At 39.0% G+C, this 22,318-nt stretch overlaps 1 protein-coding gene across 3 annotated transcripts in view; it reads right to left on the bottom strand.

Annotated features, from left to right (window-relative positions):
* Window positions 1–304: 304 nt before the first annotated feature.
* GEN1 (GEN1 Holliday junction 5' flap endonuclease) overlaps window positions 305–22,318 on the bottom strand; it is a 39,621-nt gene continuing 17,607 nt past the window's right edge. For 2 of the 3 annotated variants that reach the window (XM_060787333.2, XM_067468686.1), the window contains exons 6-14: window positions 19,660–19,733; window positions 17,934–18,025; window positions 16,172–16,322; window positions 16,034–16,070; window positions 15,849–15,929; window positions 13,622–13,752; window positions 12,762–12,823; window positions 12,105–12,248; window positions 305–5,554 (exon numbers count right to left, since the gene is read on the bottom strand). In XM_060787333.2, the coding sequence (XP_060643316.2) occupies window positions 4,158–5,554; window positions 12,105–12,248; window positions 12,762–12,823; window positions 13,622–13,752; window positions 15,849–15,929; window positions 16,034–16,070; window positions 16,172–16,322; window positions 17,934–18,025; window positions 19,660–19,733 (2,169 nt within the window). In that variant the 3' untranslated portion in view covers window positions 305–4,157. Of the gene's footprint in view, window positions 5,555–12,104; window positions 12,249–12,761; window positions 12,824–13,621; window positions 13,753–15,848; window positions 15,930–16,033; window positions 16,071–16,171; window positions 16,323–17,933; window positions 18,026–19,659; window positions 19,734–22,318 lie in introns of those variants that run through there. The other variant, XM_067468687.1, reaches the window with a different exon arrangement.

Below are 22,318 nucleotides of genomic sequence, written 5' to 3'. Positions count from 1 at the left end.
TAAATGCAGCAGTGCAAAATGATAGAAGCGTATGACAATATTCCTTCACATCAGCCATTCATATTACAGCAATGTCATCAAGAATAAGAATTCAACATACTTGTTTCCCATTAGTAGGAAAGAGTGGGTTTTCATCTACAGTAAGAGATGGTTTAGCTCTTCAATGAGAATCATTGCTTTTTTAAAAAAGCCCCATTAATGAACCTATTTTTAAGCACGAGCTTAGATGATTCTTCTACATTATCAAGTTGTCCTCCTCAAGATGAAAGGTGTCTGGACAGAACACCAAACCAAATCCTAGGCATGGAAAATAACATGGATTTTTATTTATAAATCTATTACAATTTTCTGATTTTCAAGGAAGGACATTTGCAATTTTTAGATGAGCAAGGAAGTAACACATGTAAGCAAATGGCAGAAAGGTTTAAGTCCTGGATTCTGCTGGAAAGATCCTTTATGTTGGAAATCACCATAACCAATCACTCATGGTGGAATATGATGGTTTTCCAAGGATAGAGTATTGGTGATGGGTTCATAAGTGACTATAAGACCCATTCTGGATCTGCATGTTCTTTTGAAGTGAGGACATGCATTTCCAGATGGAAGGCGGTCCCCACAAGGATTTGCTTGAGGTGCCTTCTTCTTGTCAGATTTCTCTAGTCCTCTATTTGTGCATCAGCACTGCTGGGAGCTGCTGATCTCCCGTTAGAACGCTCAGCCAGTTCTCTGTGTTGGTTCCACATTTTTAAAAGGTTAGCCTTAAGCCCATCTTTAAATTTCTTTTGTTGTCCACCAACATTCTGTTTTCCATGCTTCAGCTGAGAGTAAAGTAATTGCTTTGGGAGATGGTGATCAGGCATTTGGATGTCGATAATCCAGTGAAGTTGACGGCTGAGAATCACTTCAATGTAGGTGGTCTTTACTTTTCCTGAAAGGCTGACATTTGCTCGCCTGTTTCCCCAAGAGATTTGCAGGATTTTTCAAAGGCAACACTGATGGAATCCTTCCATAAGTTGAGTGACGTTTGTAGATGGTTCATGTTCTTCGGGTATGCAATAAAGTTGTAATGACAATAGCTTTATAAACAAGCATCTTGGTATCTCTATGAATGTCCTGAGCCTTGAACACTTTCTGCTGCACTCACAGAACTGTGTTGTATTTCAGCATCAATGTCAACTTTTGTGGTGAGGTGGCTGCCTAAGGTAGCAGAAATTGTAAGAATTTTCTAGTGATTCACCATTAAGCTTTATTTCTGGCATTTCAGAGGAATTGGTTGGTGCCTGCTGGTATCACACTTTGGTTTTCTCAACATTCAGTGAAAGGCCAAGTTTTTCAAATATTTATGTGAAAGTGGAGTGGCTTGTATGTGTTCCTCTGTATGAGCACAGACTACATTATCATCGACATATTGATGTTGTTTATGTTGCTGTGACCTTACTTTTGGCTTTCAGTCCGATGAATTTAAAGAGCTTGCAATCTGTGCAATAGGTGATTTCCACACCAGAGGGAAGCTACCTGTCAACGTGTAGGATCACAGCTATCAAGATCCTACAAGCCCTATGAGGAGCTGCTTAAGGAGCTGGGCATATTTAGCCTGAAGAAGAGAAGGCTGAGAGGAGATATGATAGCCGTGTATAAATATGTGAGAGGAAGCCACAGGGAGGAGGGAGCAAGCTTGTTTTCTGCTTCCCTGGAGACTAGGACGCAAAATAATGGCTTCAAACTACAAGAAAGGAGATTCCATCTGAACATGAGGAAGAACTTCCTGACTGTGAGAGCCGTTCAGTAGTGGAACTCTCTGCCCCAGAGTGTGGTGGAGGCTCCTTCTTTGGAAGCTTTTAAACAGAGGCTGGATGGCCATCTGTCAGGGCTGATTTGAATGCAATTTTCCTGCTTCTTGGCTGGGGGTTGGACTGGATGGCCCATGAGGTCTCTTCCAACTCTTTGATTCTAAGATGGAAAATGAATTCACTCTTACTATTTGTTGCACCTTATCATATACATAGGCAGTTGGAGAAGTAATCTGTTTGTCTTCTTGAAATGGGGAAAACTGTCTGCATATCCTACAGAGGGCATTATTTAAAGCAGCTGCTAAGCAAGTAATTGTTTCTGTGGTGTCACATTTCTGCCTATTGGTATGGAAACACAATGAAAAGAAACAGCTATGCCCTGAAGCTAGCTTTGTAAATTTAAGAGCATGGCATAGCCTGAGTCAAGCAGTTTTAGGGCAAACTCTTTCAGAAAGAGATATAGGCATCTTCTCAAATGTCTTCTAATAATGTCTAATTTCATAAAATATAGTGCTGAAAAAGACTCCAAGGGCCATCCAGTGCAACCTCTTATGCAGGAATACACAACCAAAGCATCTTGACAGATGGCCATTGAGTTTGGTTTCCCATACTCTGCAGATTTTGCAGATTATGTCTGTAATCCTAGTTTTTCACAGATCTCGGAAAAGTGGCCATATTGGCTGGGGCATTCTGAAAGTGAATCCAAAAAAGTGACATTTTCAAGCTCTGGTATTAATGACTTCTGTGCCCACATTCATGTTAAAATGTCATACTTTTTCACCCAGAAGTTTTTCTTCTTTAACAATTTCTCTTTCCCGAGAAGCAACAATAAAGAAATTACTTTGTCTCTTTAATACTTTCAACTTGGGAAATCAGGCATGAATTGCATCTTGATATTAACCAATAGTGAACTATAGAGGTGATTGACTCTATGGTCAGACCAATTCAATAGTGGTGTTAGTTGTCAGAGTTTGAAATGGGTAACTTTGGCATGCAAAGACTATCACTAAACTACACAGAATGCCTCATCTCAACACACTAAGATTAAAAAGTCATGTAATTCTCAGCATCAGAGAAATTCTACAGTAGTAAATATATTAAAGAAGGCTGCTATCTAAAGAGACACTTACCTGGAAGTGGTAATCACATAACAACACTTATATATGAATAAACATGTATAGGATTGTGTTTCAAGTACTAATTTTATGTGCCATTGCTTTCACTTAAGGTATCACTCCATTGTACTATCACCAGTCTTGATCAATATCTGAAAGTACCCTTTTAAGACAAGAATGACAATGACAAAGTAATATATTACTGTGCCAATCTATCAGATTGAAATATAATCCCAGAGATGTAGGTATGGTAAATTATTCAACAAGAAAGTTTGACAACACTTACATCAAGCCAGAATACTATAGCCACAAGTAAACTACATAGTAGAGGATTAAAACTGAAGTTCTAAATATGTTAGGAAATGCTAATGAAATAATTTGGATTTATTTGCAGGTTAATGCATTTATGATTCCAGTAAAAAAAATCAAACTGATTATACGAGTCAGATTGTTTGCATAATTACATGATGTCATCCAAATTTAATTAAGTCTTTAGTATTTAATATTGGAAGTTGATGGTATAATCAAAGGTATCTGGTTGAAACATTCACTAAATTTAAAAAGGTATAAAATGTGTACAGCAAATTAAAAATATATCAATAATATGAGACTAGTCAATTCAATTGATATTGGTTTGCTGGGCTTCTTATCCCAGAACAAAGTGTTCATACCCTTTCCGAATAGATACTCGATAGTATATTCGACTTAACAGGCATGTATTGAGAGTAAAGAGAACTATATGTGATTGGCTAGAGATGAATTGGTTTGAAAGTCAGGAAAAAAAGGGACTGTGCAATGAATGATGGGGTGATTTGGGCTGTGTACACATGGTAACCGAGATGCCATATCTATAATTGTATTCCTTTACCCTTTTCCTTTCAACGAGTTGCTGGAGTATTGATGGTATCTTTACAAAACTGTGATCTTCATTCATCTAGATCTGCACGTGCAAAAGAATGAGGTGATGGGATAATCTTCTAGTTCAGAATTCAAATGGACAATATTTCTAATGCTGTTTTTAAAACTCCCCGCAAATAGAAAGCCAAGTGCACAGTGCTTTTGGCATTCTTCCAACCTGTTACGTTAACCTTCTGCTTGCAGGGAGTTCCCTACATTTGGAAATATTCAGAAATGGCTATCTTGTAGTCTAGAAATCCATTCTGCTGCATTTAAAATCTTAGCATATATTGTAACTGTTGCCTGTGAACAAAATGTAACATAAAAAAGAGAACCGTGAAAAGGAAAGGAGCCCTTAACTGTTTTGCAGCCTGAGTCTCAGTCTTTCTGACAGAGGCAGGGGACTATTGACCCACCCATCAGAATCACTTCCAGATTCCTCTAGAGGAGGATTGGGTCCTCCAGGTTTACACTCGGTGGGTCTTGGAGGATTGAGTATATGTTTAGTGGGCTGCTCTGTCAATGAAACGCCCACATATCCAAGGACTTTATGGTCAGGTTCTTTCCTTTGTTGAATATTATGGACCAACTGGCTGTCTCCACTTTTGTTGTTTTTGTTCTTTGGCTGAACCAGGTCACTCTTCTTTTGCCACTTTGGGATTCTGTGACCTTTCCTCCTGCCTTCCATGCTTTCGCTGTCACTGTCTTCACTCGAATAACTATTTTGGCACACACTCTTCTTGAAGGAGTTTTTCAGAATGGGTGGCCTGACATTTTTTCTAAGCTGACAGCAATCTATATCTTCTGCTGCTCTGAGAGGCTTATTATTCAAGCAGGTTGGTCCTTGCCTGTCAGGGCACAGACCTACAGATGGACAAAGGTCTGATTCAGTGCGTCCCTCTTCTGCCTCAAGTGGGTTTTCAGAACTTCTGAGAATCTCTTTATAGTTCTGTGAATCAAATCTCCTTGGATACTTTACTGTTAAGACCACATTTTCTGCTTCCCGAGTGCTGTCATTTATCTGACCTGAAAGAGATGAAACTGCTTCTCTGAGGCCAGCAGTTTCCTTCATTTGTCCTACCAATTGCAAAGCACTGAATTGAGCATTGGAAATAGCTTCCAAGGCGGAAGGTTCTAGAATTGCCTCTTCTTTCAAATATAAATCACTTTGTCTTTTAGGGCAGTTACTGCTTGAAGAAGAGCAATCCACACTGTTGGATAGATCTGTATCATACTGCATAGAATCTGAAGAAGGCATGATGATTTTGTTTGGTTTAGAGCACAGTGGAGAATATGGCCTGGTGAAGCTATTACATGTGTTAGATTCAGTTTCCAAATAACAGGCAACATTAACATGCACCGGAGAAACACTGAAAGATGTCCCATCCCAGTCAATGGCACTTAACTGCAGATTGGCAATTGCAGAAGCGGCAGGGGAAGCTGCCGACTGTTCAGGAAATTCTGCCTGTGAGTTTAGAGAACCACCAGGATTGCATTTTTCAGCTTTATTTTGTGAAGCGAGTGAGGTAGATGAGGGATTTTGCCCTTGGCCAACCTTAGTAGAACACTGTGAGGCTCCAGGGGGATCCTGAAGTTCAGAGCCCTTCTCTGTAGAAACCGTTTCTAAATCTAACTTTTCATCCTTGCTGGGAAAGGTTTCCTGTGCAGATTGCAAGTTCAGCTGAGAAAGGAGATCAGCGACTTCATTGTCCCCTACTATGTGTTCTTTTTCTTTGAGTTTAGTCTTCTTTCCTGAGAAGATAGCCAAACAAAACACAAGACATTTTGTAAAAAAATATGACTTTGGTTTTTGTGATAAAGATAGAAGAAATTATTTCTTTCTCATTCTAAGTACAGAATAACACCCATATCCATGGGATCAGTATCCGTGACTTCATTTGTCCTCTCTAGGCATAGTCTAGGTCCTCCAGTGCAACTCAATGGATTTCTTGAACCAGAAGTCCATCATTCCAATAGCATTTACTATTATCCATGGTTTTTCCATATCCACATGAAGTTAAGGGAAGTATCCCCAATGGATACAGGAGTTATACTGTACAAACAGGTATATCATGATGCATGTGCTCAGTATACTGCAGTGCTTGGACATTTTTATTAGCAGGGATGAAACTATAATCCACCACACTCCCCATGATTCCTTTTTTGAAATTTAGCTTCAATCCTCACAGTAATGGTTAGGATGGCTTTTTTCCAGAATATATTTTTGTCAGGCAAACCCTACTCTATACTGGAGAGTAATTTGGTTTGTTCTTGTGGCGCAACGGGTTAAACGCCGAGCCACTGAACTTGGTGACCAAAAGGTTGGCAGTTCGAATCCGGGGAGCAGAGTGAGCTCTGTAAAGAAGGTATCAATGCCACTAGATGCCACCAAATATATAAGGAAGGGGTTAAATCTGCCACCAAATAAAATGTAAAGAACGTTCCTAGACTGCTATTAAATTAAACTGCCACCAATCTGTTTAGAGACGCTGGTTTATGTCTCTGTTTATCTTTAGTTGTGTTGTGAGGTGACTTTGGTAGTGTGGAATGCACCAAGCATAAAAGCGATGGAGGAGGCAGGTTTGAAATATAAAGAGAACAAGTTTTATTGTTAACAGAACGTAATTGTTGCAGTTTTGAGAATTTGAACTTGGCACAAGGCTTGATGTTACAAAATGGCTGGTTTGAGATACATACAGGCTTCTGATGTTACAATTCTACAAACTTCTTCTTTAGTGAAGTGCTTATACTACTTCAGAGTTCCCTATTGTGAATATCCACACTGTTTGCCCTATACTCGGAACAAACCACTGATCACCAGTCTTTCCTTACTGGCGATCCTTTAAACCCCCTCTGTTAGATTCTTTAACCTAAGCAATCTAACAAGGTAACACCTTCAGCTCTCTTGCTGAAGAAATATTCACAAATTCTAAGAACTACTGAATTCTCACAGCTTCACAACACTCTTAACCTCTTCCCCGGGTCTCATCCACCGGACTAAACTACTTTTCCCAGAGTCCTTTCTTGACTCTGCTATTTCCCAGAGCCCTTAACTGGCTCTGCTCTTTTCCGGGTCTCATCCACCGGACTGGAGCTTAACTGTCACTTTCAAACCTTTTACTCCTTTAGCTCCGCCCACCTCCTCTGCTGCCTTGTCTTGTCACCATGGCAACCTATCCCTCACAGCTAGGCCATGGCAACAAATGTAAACCACAAATACAGTTTTAAACACATTATAAATAACACTTTATAATAAACATTATAAATACAGTTTAAACACATTATAAATAACACTTTATAATAAACATCTCTACACCTTCCTCCCCAGAAATATTATTTTTGTACCATTCTCGATCCTAGAATGGCAAAAATAATTCCACATATTATTTAACAATAAATACATATACACCAATTCTGAAAGGGAAACATATTAGGGTTAAATACATTTCAATTACACATATATACAAACCTTTAACCTACGAAATTCTAGTATCATCTATGGATGTGGTATCCAAGTCTCACATTTTTATATTTATACATATATTCGTAAATATCTATTGCCTATTGTAAAACATATATACCTACCACACTTTATTATAATGGGATTATATCTTATATCTATGGTATGAAACATATACAGTTCACCACTGTAATAACATCCTATATTTTATAAGTCTATAATAAAACAGTATACCCATTTGGTTTAAATATTACACTATACTATTTTATACTATATTACACATACATTACCTTTATATAATTTGGATCTATCTGTGATCATCCTCTATCCAATTTTCCATATCAACATCAAATATCCTTGTCCAAATGTGTTTCTATCTCATTAACATATATAATTGACCTTCTACCTAGTCTGGTTAATTTATAAGACATTTATCTATATATCATACCACAACTTTTCTCCATACATATGGTCTCAATTTGTTAATAGCCCACACAATAGTTAAACTCCCACATTTGATCATTGACATAGATGTCTTAGTGTCCAATGTCCCATGGTTCAAACACAACCTCGGTTGTATTGGACCAACTGTCTACAGCAATGTCTCTTTATGATGATCTTTTAGCTTCTTTTTTTCCACTTCTTCGTTTCTTCTTTTTAGGTTTCTTCTTTTGTCTCTTGATGTCTTTTCGATTACCTGGAGATATGGTTTTCTTCCTCACACGGTGTCTGCAAGTCTTTTCTCCTCTCTTTTTTGTTGTTGGGGTTTCTTCTTTTAATCTAACCTTCCAATTATCAGGAACAGTTCTGTTTCCATCGACTTTCAGGGCTTGAACAATGGCTTGCTTCCATGAAGCATCAGGTTGTAGTGAATAATCTGGAATTCCTTTAGCATCTTTTCTTGGCACTGAAGAGAATTCACTGTCATTAGAAGAACGAACACGAATATTGTCCTTCTTCATGGCAAGCGCATCACTGCTATCTGGACAAACTTCTAAAGCTAGAAATTGCAGTTTTTTCTTTTTATCACCACCAATATAGTCTGCGTACATCAGCTCTCCTGTCAGTCCATTAGCTTGGCTTTTATTCTCTCCTTCCTCTCCGTTCAAGGATAAAGGAGATCTCTCTTCCGACACCTGGCCAAATCTTCTTTTTCTGTTCACTTTCTCTTCAGATGTATGGATCTTTGTTTCACAGAAGACCCCTGGATATTCTGAACTCGCATCAGCTCCTACTGTCACATCCAGAGTTTGTTTTCCTTTAGCTTTCTCTTTTACTTTTATTTTATTGTCTTTGTCAAAAAGTTCGGCTGAGGTAATTTCTTTATGTGGAGCTGAAGGAAATACATCTTTTAAGGTCAAGGATTCCTCTTTCTCCTCAGAATTTATCACTTGTCTTTCCAGACCTATTGTTTCTATACTCTCTTCACTGGTTCTCAAATAATCAGCCACTGGAATCGGCTCTGCTGCAGGGCTTGTTCCTCGTTTGCATGGTCTCTTCTGGCTGTACACTTCTGACTTTATATTTGGAACACCATCTTCAGCAATAAATCTATAGGGTTGTTCTTCTGCTCTTTGTTCCTGTTGAATTTCCTCAACTCCTCCCGTCTTCTTAACAAGCTCAGCAACTGTAGCACTGGCTTCTGGGCTCTCATCCCCATCTTGTCGGATGGCAAAACACAGGGCTTTCTGTTCAGGGCTTTTGTTGATACATTTTTTCTCTCCACACGCCATCTTACAGTATTTAATCTCCTCAGCCAAATCATTTCCAATTAAACATTGGTATGGTATGTTAGGACTGACTGCAAAATCCCACACACCCTTCCATCCTTCATATTGTATTGGCAAAGTCACGACCGCTGTCGGAATCGCAGGACCTAAGCCTTTTAATCTTAGTTCAGAGGTTGGCTGCTGAAATCTCTGAGGTATTATTTCGGGATGCACTATGCATATTTCAGAACCTGTATCTCGAAGTCCTTTCCTGTCTTTGTTATCAATATAAATGGTTTCTAAATAATCCTTAGATGGGCTGCCTGACAGGATGAACAAACATTGTTTCTCTTGAGGCTCTGAGCTTGAACTCTCCTTTGCAACAGTATCCGGTTCTGCCTTTGGTGTTTCTTTCATTTTATTTATAAAGAGGGTTGTTTTCTCATTCCTTAACAGGGGACACTGATATTTTATATGATCCAATTTTCCACATTGATAGCACCGTCGTTTTACCTCAGGAGCAGTTGGTCTTATTACACTCTGCCTCCTATAGATGGTGTTTTCTATGTCAGAGCCCTTTTCATGCTGTGGGCGCGTTTGTTGTGGATAAAATGGCTGCCTATTTGTTCTTTTGTCCCCTGGCAGATCTTCCCTTTTAAATCCTTCTTTCAAGGTTGTTATTTGATCTGCCATACCCGCTGCCTCTACAATCGTGGATGGCTTGCGATCTTGAATCACCCAACGAATTTCATAAGGAACTAATTGGAAAAATTGTTCCAGCTTCAAAAGTTCCCTCAGCTGTTGATAATCTTCTACCTCAGACGTCTTTATCCAACTATCGAACAGTTGAGACAATCTAGAGGCCACCTGAGCAAAACTTTGTGTTTTATCTTTCTTCAATGTCCTGAACTTAAATCTATAATATTCAGGAGTCAATCTGTATTCCTGTTGAACCTGTTTCTTAAACAGATCATAGTCTCTACAAGACTCCTCAGGCATCTGTCCATAAATCTGCAAAAGTTTCCCACATATCTGTGACCTAAGGTATGTCATCCATTTTTCCTTAGCCACTCCAAAATCTCGACAACATCTCTCAAAAGATATTAAGAATTTCTCTGGACAATCGTCCTTGGTAAATTTTGGGAATTTCTTTGTCAAATCTGGGGTATCCACTCCAGATCTCCCTTCCTGGGTATCACTGGATGTTTGAGATAAAGCTAATCTTTGCTTCTCTAGCTCAAACTCCATTCTCTTCAATTCTAACTCCCGTTCAAATTCTCTCACTCTTTGTCTTTCCTCAAATTCTCTTTGTTTCGCCTCTCTCTCCATCTCCAACTCTCTCTCTCTTTGTTTTTCCTCCATTTCCAGCTCTCTCTCTCTTTGTTTTTCTTCAAATTCTCTTTGTTTTGCCTCTCTCTCCATCTCCAATTCTCTCTCTCTCTGTTTTTCCTCCATCTCCAATCGTTTCATCTCTAGTTTGTACTTAAGAGCCATTTCTGACATAGGCACTGGCCCTGTCTCTGCCTCAGAGCTCGAACTTTCTTCTTGATCTCCCTCTCTTTCCTCAGCCAGCTTTCTCTGCCGCCTGGTAGCCATGTTTCCAACAACTTTTACCTCACAACTTATTCCTAAATTAAACTTAAGGCACTCGATTAGTTGTTACACGAATCCCGTCGTCTGCCACCAAAAATGTAAAGAAGGTATCAATGCCACTAGATGCCACCAAATATATAAGGAAGGGGTTAAATCTGCCACCAAATAAAATGTAAAGAACGTTCCTAGACTGCTATTAAATTAAACTGCCACCAATCTGTTTAGAGACGCTGGTTTATGTCTCTGTTTATCTTTAGTTGTGTTGTGAGGTGACTTTGGTAGTGTGGAATGCACCAAGCATAAAAGCGATGGAGGAGGCAGGTTTGAAATATAAAGAGAACAAGTTTTATTGTTAACAGAACGTAATTGTTGCAGTTTTGAGAATTTGAACTTGGCACAAGGCTTGATGTTACAAAATGGCTGGTTTGAGATACATACAGGCTTCTGATGTTACAATTCTACAAACTTCTTCTTTAGTGAAGTGCTTATACTACTTCAGAGTTCCCTATTGTGAATATCCACACTGTTTGCCCTATACTCGGAACAAACCACTGATCACCAGTCTTTCCTTACTGGCGATCCTTTAAACCCCCTCTGTTAGATTCTTTAACCTAAGCAATCTAACAAGGTAACACCTTCAGCTCTCTTGCTGAAGAAATATTCACAAATTCTAAGAACTACTGAATTCTCACAGCTTCACAACACTCTTAACCTCTTCCCCGGGTCTCATCCACCGGACTAAACTACTTTTCCCAGAGTCCTTTCTTGACTCTGCTATTTCCCAGAGCCCTTAACTGGCTCTGCTCTTTTCCGGGTCTCATCCACCGGACTGGAGCTTAACTGTCACTTTCAAACTTTTACTCCTTTAGCTCCGCCCACCTCCTCTGCTGCCTTGTCTTGTCACCATGGCAACCTATCCCTCACAGCTAGGCCATGGCAACAAATGTAAACCACAAATACAGTTTTAAACACATTATAAATAACACTTTATAATAAACATTATAAATACAGTTTAAACACATTATAAATAACACTTTATAATAAACACATCTCTACAGCTCCTACTGTTAGGCCCGGCTCCTGCCAACCTAGCAGTTCAAAAACATGCAAGTGTGAGTAGATCAATAGGTTCCACTCCGGTGGGAAGGTACATGACCTTGGAGATGTCTATGGACAATACTGACTCTTCAGCTTAGAAAGGGAGATGAACACCATCCCCCAGAGTTGGACACAATGATACTTAATGCCAGTGGAAGCCTTTATCTTTACTAGGTTGATATGAAAATGTTTAGAACTGGTTTGTAGATACAGGTCAACACAATTCTTCTCGGAGGCACAGCTGCAGGGATAGCTACGAGTGTTCATACTTCAAAATTTACTACTACACTAAATTAAAGAAATATTGGCTAGGAAAGTTGGATTCACTGAAATGTTCTGCTGACTGAAACGTATAAACTACTGCAGATTCATGAAAAAATAATAATAGGAGAACAGTATGTACTAATTATAAACAGAACAAAATGTAAAGCTTCAAGCTTACTCTTCTTTTTTCCCTTGGAAATATCAAGTTTCTCCATTTGATACAGGGCAACCACTTCTGGGTAGGCAGCCTGAAATAACACGGCTTCTTCTGTTGTTGTTATGAAGGGCTCTTCAGTTTGATCGTCAGCTATAGCATAGTGCTCTCGAGAAATAAATATAACATATTACAAGATTTAAGGTGGCAGACCAGAGATTATGCTGTTCTTCACTACATACTTTCAGGAATTTTTCATATCATCCCTTGGTCTTTACAAAGACAATATTGGAGAATATCTGATCTTCCAAATCTTTCAGACTTCATTTCCCAGATGCCCCAATGAGTATAGTCAACTGTGTGGGATTCTGGGCTTTGTATTAAAATTTAAAAGCTTTAAAATACTTTTACTATTCAAAGAGTGTAAAGGTTTCCTAAGTCTGGATAGTGTAAAGCTTACCAGTGTTTTAAAATGTCTTATTCCTGCACTTTAAATGGAATGGCATGAAAGTCCTATTACAGGAGTGAAGAAACTTTGATTCTTCAGATGACTGGAACTACAACTCCGATGATTCCTTATCATTGTTTGTCCAAGTTGGGGATGACAAGAATCATAGGGCCAGGGAGTTCCAGTGTATCCCAAATCCTTTCAATACAGCATAAATAGTAAGTGACACCAACCTGGTTTTTGCCATTCAATTTCAAAACAGGGAATTCCATTTTTAGTCCGTGTCTTGACTATCCTGTGAAACAAACAAGGAAAGAAAGAAATTACAACTTGAAACAATGGATGGAACGCAGGGAATAGGAAGCTCTGCATGTTTTGTATGATTTCAGAGACATAAAACATTTGTCTTGATGTAGTGGGGCTCTTTCTCCTTGACATTCCCCCAACTTAGCTACCACAAGGGCAAAGATACCCTCCTGCCCGATTAAACCAGGTCATTTGAGTATTAATTTCATACATATACGTCAGCCATGAGTGGAGGAAATGTCAGAAAAATAGTTCCTATTTATTCTGTGGAGTTCATAAACTGGAGTAAATGAAATGCAATCATAGTTTAAGGAGGCCATACAACTGTCTAGCCCTCTAGATACTGCTGGACTGACAGGGATACTAAATTGGGGTTCTTCTAGACCAGTGGTTCTCAACCTGTGGGTCTCCCCAGATGTTTTGGCCTTCAACTCTCAGAAACCCTAACAGCTGTTAAACTGGCTGGGATTTCTGGGAGTTGAAGGCCAAAACACCTGGGGACCCAAAGGATGAGAACCACTGGTCTAGACCCTGTATGTGGGATACAATTTAGGATGCTTCCAGTGTTGTGTGGACAGAGTATTGGCACTCTTTGTGTTTTCCTTTCACTTTGTACAACACTGCCAGAAATACAAGGCTGGCTTGAACTTTATATAAAGGTGATGTGTGGCTGAAGGGCAAGTGGAAAAGAAAAGTTATTGTTCACTTCTAAAATACATATTTCCCCCAGCGACAGAACTGAAGAGAAACAGAAAGTGTACTTTAAGAGTTTCACAAATTGGATTACCGTAGCGGCTGCAGTTGCTGGGGATTGGAATGGCCAAATTTCCTTCTGTTCATATCATAGTTTGTCAGAAGCACACACAATTTTTCGCAAGCATACTGCTCGGCCCAGTCCATTTTCTCAGAAGCAAATCTCTGTTTTAAACATGCAATTAAAACATTTAAAAATGTTTTGGCTTTCACATTTTAAGTGCAGTTCAAATCCATTACCACTGTAGTGTTGTTATGCTCTCTGGAGAAATCTTAAAATTAATATATATGAAGTTGACAGTCACAAACACCCACAGTGACATTATTGTGAGGGTCGGTGCACTTCCCTTGGAAAAAGTTGTGACTTGTCATTTTAAGATGACAGAACAGCCTATTGAAACACTGAAGGCAGATGGACTGAAAACCCAAGGAATTAGAAACTGAGGAAGCAGTCATTTTTTGAAGTCTACTACAGCTGCAATCCTACACAATGCTCTCTGGAAAGAAGTTGTGCTGTCGCACCCAAGCTGCTTTAAATGGCTTTATAGCTAATGTGACTTAACTTTACCCTTGGAAAACTAACAGAAAAATGGCTATTCTCAAGCTGTGGGTGACACAGCCAAACAAAATGAGCTGGGACCTATATAATTCAATTACAGAAGTCCTTTTAGATTCAATATGAACTGCATCATGGTAGCACAGCATAAGGCTTTGGAGGTGTCTACAGACAACACCGGCTCTTCAGCTTAGAAACAGAGATGAGTACCAACCCACAGAGTCAGACACGACTGGACTTAATATCAGGGGAAAACATTTACCTTTATAAATACCAATGCAGTACACTTTCAAGTTTTTACAGTTAACAACGCAGACCTAAGTATGTCTACTCAAAAGTGTGTAAACTACTGCATCCAATGACTTCACTTCTATCTATGTCTACATATTTGGCATTAAGCTCCAAGGCAAATTTTGTATTTATTTATTTATTTAACTTGTATACCGCTACTCCCAATTTAGCTCGGAGAGGTTTACAGAAGCAGATTAAAACAATACAATTAGCTTTAAAAATAATAATAACAAAACAATAGACAGCGAGAACAGGCATAGTCCGGGTTGTTCACCCGTCAAAAGCTTGCCGGAAAAGAAAAGTTTTACAGGCTTTCCGAAAAGCAAGTAGGTCTCGGATGGTTCGAGTTTCAACCGGCAAGGCATTTTGCCCTCAATATGGAACTTAGGCTATAGGCACCACAAAACTAACAGTCAACCAGGACTAGAGAAGAGATATTTTATGTGTTTGTGTAAAAAGAAAGCACCTCTGGAAATACAATAGCAAGGAAACATCTTTTATCCTTTCTTATACTAAGACATGTCAGCTGCTATTTTTTATTTTTACTATTTTATCTCAGAACTTTGGGCTTTCTATATAGAATGGTAGGCACATCCAACAGATAGGAAAATATGAAGATATAAATAAGTGGCTATAAGCTGTCCCTTTAGGACAGATATGTGAGGAATATTTTTTTCAAAATATTAGATGTGAAAAAAATATTTCCTAAACCATTTCCTTGGCAGTTTTAACCAGCGTGTCCATAACATCACTCTAGACAAAGAGATCTGATTCATGCAGCAGATTTAGGACTATCATTAAATTGAAACAAGGCTCCTGTTTTTAAATTTAGTATACATATTTTTCCAATTTAGGTACAAAATATATGAGATTATATATTTGATAAAAGACCAGCTTTAATTTTAAAAGTGAATTGGAAAAAACTGCTATGTGTGTGTTTCTCTTGTGTCTCCAGAGTGATGGTTATTAAATAATTACAAAAGGATAAGTTCAGGCCAAAATGAATGGACTGATGTCAGCAGATATCAATAAGCATGCTATTTAAACAAATGGGCTTTCAAAGTGCTTTATTTGGCTAAATTGTGCTGACCAAGGTTTTTTATTATGATTTGAAGTTACTGTGGTTTTTCTCTAGAGTGATCAGATACAACCACAACTAATGCACATCTTAAACATCACGTATTCTGCACTAATATTTTTGTGCCTCAATTATTTCTTAAAATGGTCGATACCACGATTCTTTAGCAGATGAAATGACAAGTACAGCCAGAGTTTCGTAGTATTTGTTGAATACAAAATCTGGGACTTGTAGTTCAGAAAAATGTTTCCAAGCCCAACTCATTATTGATAAGGAGGCCTAAAGATTTACACCACTGTAGCCAGCAAAAAAAAAAATCTGTATTCTCTTCTGTACCTGAAAAGTGAGCAAGTTTGGCCTTTGGTTCTCATTTAGCTTCCTCAGTTTGTCTTTGCTGATGAGATACTCTTGGATGACCTTGATAGGGAAACAGAAAAAGTAAGAAGAGCAGGTGTTTGGATAAGAAAATTCCAAGAAAGCAATTCCCCTTGGGAAAACAAGGGCTGTGTGTGCTAAATTACCTCTGGAAATGGAAAGCCTTCACATGCCTTGGCTTTTCTGCAAATAAAGTATATACATTACAGACAAGTCGAAATGAGAATACTGCAGAGTTGGTACAGATTCCCTAAGGGATTCAGATCAAAGAGAAGAACACCTACTTCCTGACAGCTTCCTCCACTACATTGGCTCGCCAGTGCCTCTCAGACAAATGCCAGTCACAAGGGCAGCAGGATTCGGCACCGTGGGGCTCACAATACCCCACAGTGCCACAGAGATGGCACCCAGTCCGCTCATGTTCTTTGTGAGATCCTATAGGGTAATCAGAGCAAGACAACAGATAAAATAGCCTCTTCAAACCGAAAGTTATATTATTTAAAGTTCTTTAAAGCAGTGTGTTCCAAGTTATCAGGTGGGGGTGGGAGTAAATGTCCTCCCCCCTCCCAAAGTCAGGGACCAGTACCATATTTGTGCTGATTGATAACAGTTGTTCCTCTTGGAGATAGCAACCTTCTCACACCTCCTCTATTTAACATTTGCCTGTTTATAATTTGTCGTTTATTTCCTGAATTGTATGTCTTCTTTGATTTGCAGTTTTCTGAACTCTATGTACTTGAGGCAGTGGGAGGGGCTGCAGACCATGTGACTGGTTCAGGTTCAGTGACTGTTTAGAATGCAGTGTAAAAAGGATGACAGTTGAGGAATAACAGTTGAGCCTTGAGTCAGTTTTGAGTACAGAACTCAGTGTAGGAAGTTAAAAAACTGTCAAGGCTTCAATCCCCTGGAAGTAGACTGTTTTGAAAGAGAGCTGTACAGAGCAATATAGTTTTGAAGACACTGATAAAGACTATAACTTAAAGATACAAACTGAAATGTTTTAAAGTATAACCTGACAAGAAATGTGCCTATATTGTTAAATACTTGAAGTTGTGAGAAAAACAAACATGTTATTTTAAAGAAGTCTACTTGAATCTTTGTCTGCTGAGAGCATCAAATAGTAACACAATATTTACGTGCCCAGTGCTCATTCATTACCCAAAACTAAAGGAACACTTCCAAAACTCTGCTACTCAATAGGTTATTGAGCAATCTATACCCCAATAGTTTCTTTATTGCCTAGAGCACAACAGGAACTGCAAAGATCAACAGTTTATTTAGCACTGCCTCTAAATATGCAAAACTGCACAAGCAAACAATGTACAGAAAGGCCCTTCTTTCCATCCCTGCCATCTTCTGAACTACATCTAGAATAATTGGAAGAGAGGGCTTTCATGGTGCCTGCACTTAGTTCTTGAAATACCCTATGGATTTTGGTATTCATGGAGAGAGGGGTGGCTAGAATCAGATATTAATTCCCCCTCCTCCCCAAAACCTCTGTAGTCACAGAACTATTATGTCATAGAATCATAAAGTTGAAAGAGACCACAAGGGCCATTTAGTCCAACCCCTAGCAATACAGGAATACACAATCAAAGCACCCTTGATGGATGACCTCTAGAGAAGGAGTCTCCACCACACTCAGAGGCATCTCTTACTGTCAGGAAGTTCTTCCTAATGTTTATGTGGATTTTTGTTTTCCTAAAATTTGAATACATTGGTATATGTCCTGGTCTCCAGAGCAGCAGAAAACCCCTCCTCGATGTGACAGGCGAATATGCAGCTAACAAAAGGGCAGTGAATTGGTATGTTGTAGAATCCATACAGAGAAAAAAAACACTGATGCTTACCATGTTGCTTTAGCAAGAGCCTTCTACTTTTCTTTAGAGATAAAATACATTGCTTATCCCTGTTCATCTATTACTTAGCAGCTGCTCAAGCCAATCTCTTATTATTCTGCCTTCTATAATAGTGTAACAAAAGGCCACTAGGCTACTAGACACTGTTCTCTTTGTGCTATTTTCTCAAAGCCATGAATTGGCTTACCTGGATGGTGACACACAGCACAGTGAGGCAACTTTTTAACTGGCACGGGTGGGATGTAATCAGATTGGAAGTGGTCTTTCCAGTACTCAAATCTAAAACAAATGTAAATTATGGGTAGTATAAAAACATCAGTTTGACAAACAATATAGCTCACATCTGTGTTACATATTGCCCATTTTACAAAGCTCACTTTGAATATATATTACAAGGGTGGGAAACTGTCAGGAATTGAGGAGTACGTTGGACCCTCATGAGAATTATAAGTTGCTTACCTGTAACTAGTTTCCTGAGTAGTCACCTGTGAATTCGTACATCTGGTATCTCTGTGCCTGCGCAGAGCAGCACTCAGAACCTTCTAGAAATGAATTCCTCTTTTCTTCTGCTCTGTTTCCCATCTTTGACTTTTCTAAACCTTTTTTTTTTTTCAAAATTTAGACTCAGATTACTACATTTCCAGATTACTGCCTGGTCCTTCCTGGGTCTAAAACAGCTGGAGAAAAACAAAAACATTGAGAATCCAATCCCTAGGGCCTCTACGGGATGGAATTCTCAACGTTTTTGTGCTTCTCCAGCTGTTTTAGACCCAGGAAGGACCAGGCAGTAATCTGGAAATCTAGTAGTGGAAGGTTTAGAATATATATATTAAAAACTGGACGCACTTAAAACCCTCAAAATGAGCTAATATGCATTGCATTTTGCCTGTCCCTAATATGGCACAATTATAAGGATTTATTTCTCAGAGTTTTACTGACTCCTTAATATTTCAAAGCAACTGGATCCTTTCTACTGGCATAAAATAACAGATGAGAAACCCAGGCTTCTGATTTTAAAAAGAGGAGACAATTGGCACAGCTTGAAAAAGCTGTCCACTGCCGTGTTGGCTTCTTCTGAAAACTACAGTTCAAATAATAACTCTGTCAAGCTCCAAAGATTACATATATTCAGTATTTGTCCAGGGAACGGTCTGAAGACACATGACACTTTTATATTATCACTTCAATTATATTCTGACTTTTTTCCAAAATAAGGAGTCAAGGCAGCTGAATCTCATTGCAGATGTGTTCTTATAAGTTGGGAAGTTAGCTTGGAAACGAATAATAAAATGATGTGAGCTCTGCTAACCAGAAGTGGTGTATCAACAAAATATATTTTATAGTAAGATATAACCCAAGAATGTATGTTCAAAACTCATAAAGGTTGTCATGAAACTACAGAAGAAAAAAGTAGGAAGCAGAACCATCCTAATATCTCTGCTCAAACACCAGCATTGCCTTCTTCTTACTTTCTCTGAACTGTTTCAGTTAAAACTGGCCAAGGTCAATTATGTTTAAGTTTTGGTGCATAAAAAATCAGCCCCAGAAAACCCCATGAAAAGTTGCCTTAGGATCACCATAAGTTACAAACAACAAAAGGCACATACAACAACATTGATGCATGAACTTCCTTTTCTCCTTATCCCTAGCCATTCATCCTTTCTTTTATGTTACATTTGTAAGCATAAGACTATGGGCTGAAAATATCTTTTGTGACTAGAGAACTGTACAAAAATTAACTAACTAGCTGGTTAATGAACCTATATTTCTCATTAAGGAGGTTCCCAATTATACAGTCCAGTCTAGGGTATAAATCACATTTGTTAAATTCTAACACTTGCACTGAATCAGCTTCCCTGAAACCACATGCTCAGAAAAGAAGGCTGGGATTTAAGAGACAAGATAAATTATACCTTTGCAGTAAACTCTGTCCTTTCAAAGTGCTAATCAGCCGTAAAGCCTGTTCTTTTCCAACTCCAGGAACTCCCTTTTGGAGACAAGAGGACATTTGAGATTGACACAGTATTGATATGTGTAACAGTATCCTGCAAACTGCTGCATGAGAAACATTCTATATATACCCATGTATAACTCTAGAAAATTGGTCAAAACAATTGGACTTATCCATGGGTCATTGTAAGCATCTTAGTTCTTATTTTAAAAGAACTTTCCTGAGTAGAGTGATGGAAGGATAGAGCTTAGTCTGTCTCAGGAGAACTTTTAAAAAGCATTGACTCCTCTACTATCTCTGCTGCAGTGTCACTTCTGGCATTTTTGAACGATTGGGTAGGTAAATGGCAGTTGGGACCAGGGCTGGCTGCCCTTCTGAAATGATGATGCTGTTTACTATCTCCCTGAAATGACCCTTGATTTATCAATGGGTCATATCAAAATCCATAATTTGGGCTCAAAACCTGCTCTTGACCTAAACACAGGGTCAACTTACATATAATATTCCTGTTCTTGCAATGGCTGTACTTGGACATAATGATAAGTCAAAAGACAGAGTATTGGCAGGTTATTTTGCATGCAGGAGTGCAGTGAGGCACACTGCCCGCTTCTTCCCACATGCAGCAGGAGCTGGTAAACCAAGCTGGGCAAATTTAGTAGTTCCTGAGACAAATGTCTTCCTCTGGACCCTCCTGCAAGCTATAGACCTGACTCAGTGGCACAGCGAGGTGGGTTTTCCCTCCACTTGGTTTTTTTTTTAGATACCTGGTTTTAAAGCTAATGCAAAGTATGCTAGGGGGATGACCCTTTCTAAAAACCTAATTTTTAAAAAGTGTCATCCTGCCAAAATAGGATGAGATCACCCATATTTGGAAGATTGGCCTATAAAATGCATACTGAGTCACATATGGCCTAAATCAGTGGTTCTCAAACCTATGGGTCCCCAGGTGTTTTGGCCTACAATTCCCAGAAATCTCAGCCAGTTTACCAGCTGATATGATTTCTGGGAGTTGAAGGCCAAAAACATCTGGGGACCCATAGGTTTGAGAACCACTGGCCTAAATAAACCACAGAGTACTGCTCCATAGTTGTAGCCAATTTTTAGGCTTCACTGGTCGATCATCAGCCTGGATGAACCATAGAACAAATTTGGGGTTTCCCCCCCCCCCCTGGCTTGTTGGGTGCCTTTGAAATTTTGTTGCTGTTTCCAGTTTAGTAAAAATGTTATTTCCTAAACAGAATAAATAAAATGCATATTCCCCATGGAAGTGCAACATTGTCTTCTTTCAAGAAGGGGTGCAATTCTCTTTGGACTGCAACAAATCTGTTGCAGTAAAACAAACAGTTTTGGGATTTTAAAATATGGCATGTAAACTGTAATGACATAATCACAAGGAAGGTGACTATGGGATTAATTAGGTTTGGTACCAGAGGAGTTAGGCTGTGCAAAAATATGAAGAGTGATGAAGTATAGTGAGCAGTTGGCACCCACACAGTAAAGTTAAAACATAGTAGGAAATTGTATAGCTCTCCAAATGCTATTGAACTGCAGGCCCTGGCATTTCTCACCAATGCCTATACTAGTTAGAGCTGCTGGGAATTGCAGTCCAATACATTTGAAGGACTACATTATTTATATTATTTACAAATAATTATTTAGCCTTTATAATGGAGATTTACACATGAGGCTTTACACACAAGGCCTTCAACCTGGAGCTTCTCTCACCAGGCCTTCTCACACTTGGCCTCCTCATAGACTAAGGCCTAACTCACAATGTGAGAGCTACCTCACACAAAGGCTTCTCTCACAGACTAAGGCCTACCTCACACTGTGAGGGTCTCTCTCAAATTCAGACTTTTCTCCCACTGAGATTACCTCAGACTGAGTGCTACTAAGCTACAGGCACACCTGTTTATATAGAACTGCACCTCTTCTGAGTCATTGCATCCATTTAACCCTTTCCGTACTTCACTCACATTTTTGTAATTAAAAAGATCTAGTTAATTTTAAATATTTCTGACAATTTCCTTCCCTGACTTAGACAGATACACACAGGAATGTAGTGGTCAACTATGTTTTGAAGACACAATCAGGAATGTTATCCAAAGAACTAAAATTATTTCTGTAACATTGGAAGCACGAAGCATTGGACTGTAAGTAGCTGGAATTTGTAAAGCACTGAAGGGGAAAGAAGCAACCACACAACTTGATGATCATTGAATCTGAACTTCAAGGTTCATTTACATCTCCCTTTGAGCCCATGGTTTAACAGGAAATTCTGCCTTCAAATATATTATACTATGCCTTGCAAAATCCCTTACGAACATTATGTTTAGGGCTCCTTGGCGTCCAAAGGCAGAGGAACAAGAAACCCTTTTGTGAAGTTCAAACCAAACATGCACTGAATACAGATGAGTTATTGAAAAGTGAGCAGCCCCTTGCAAAGGCATGTTGAGAACTGAAGAGATGCATTGCCACAAGCAGGGCCATCAGTTACAACCTGACAAGGCCAGGTAAGGTGACTATTAGGGGGAATGTGCACAGAATTAAGCACAGAAAGGAAAATCTCCTCCCCAGCACACGTGTGAAATTAATCATGTTAAGGAACAGCCCCTCAATTA

Source organism: Anolis sagrei, chromosome 1, assembly GCF_037176765.1.
Source record: "Anolis sagrei isolate rAnoSag1 chromosome 1, rAnoSag1.mat, whole genome shotgun sequence".
NCBI lineage: Eukaryota > Metazoa > Chordata > Lepidosauria > Squamata > Dactyloidae > Anolis > Anolis sagrei.
The sequence above is the reverse complement of the archived record's forward strand: the minus strand, read 5'-3'. Positions and strand labels throughout refer to the sequence as shown.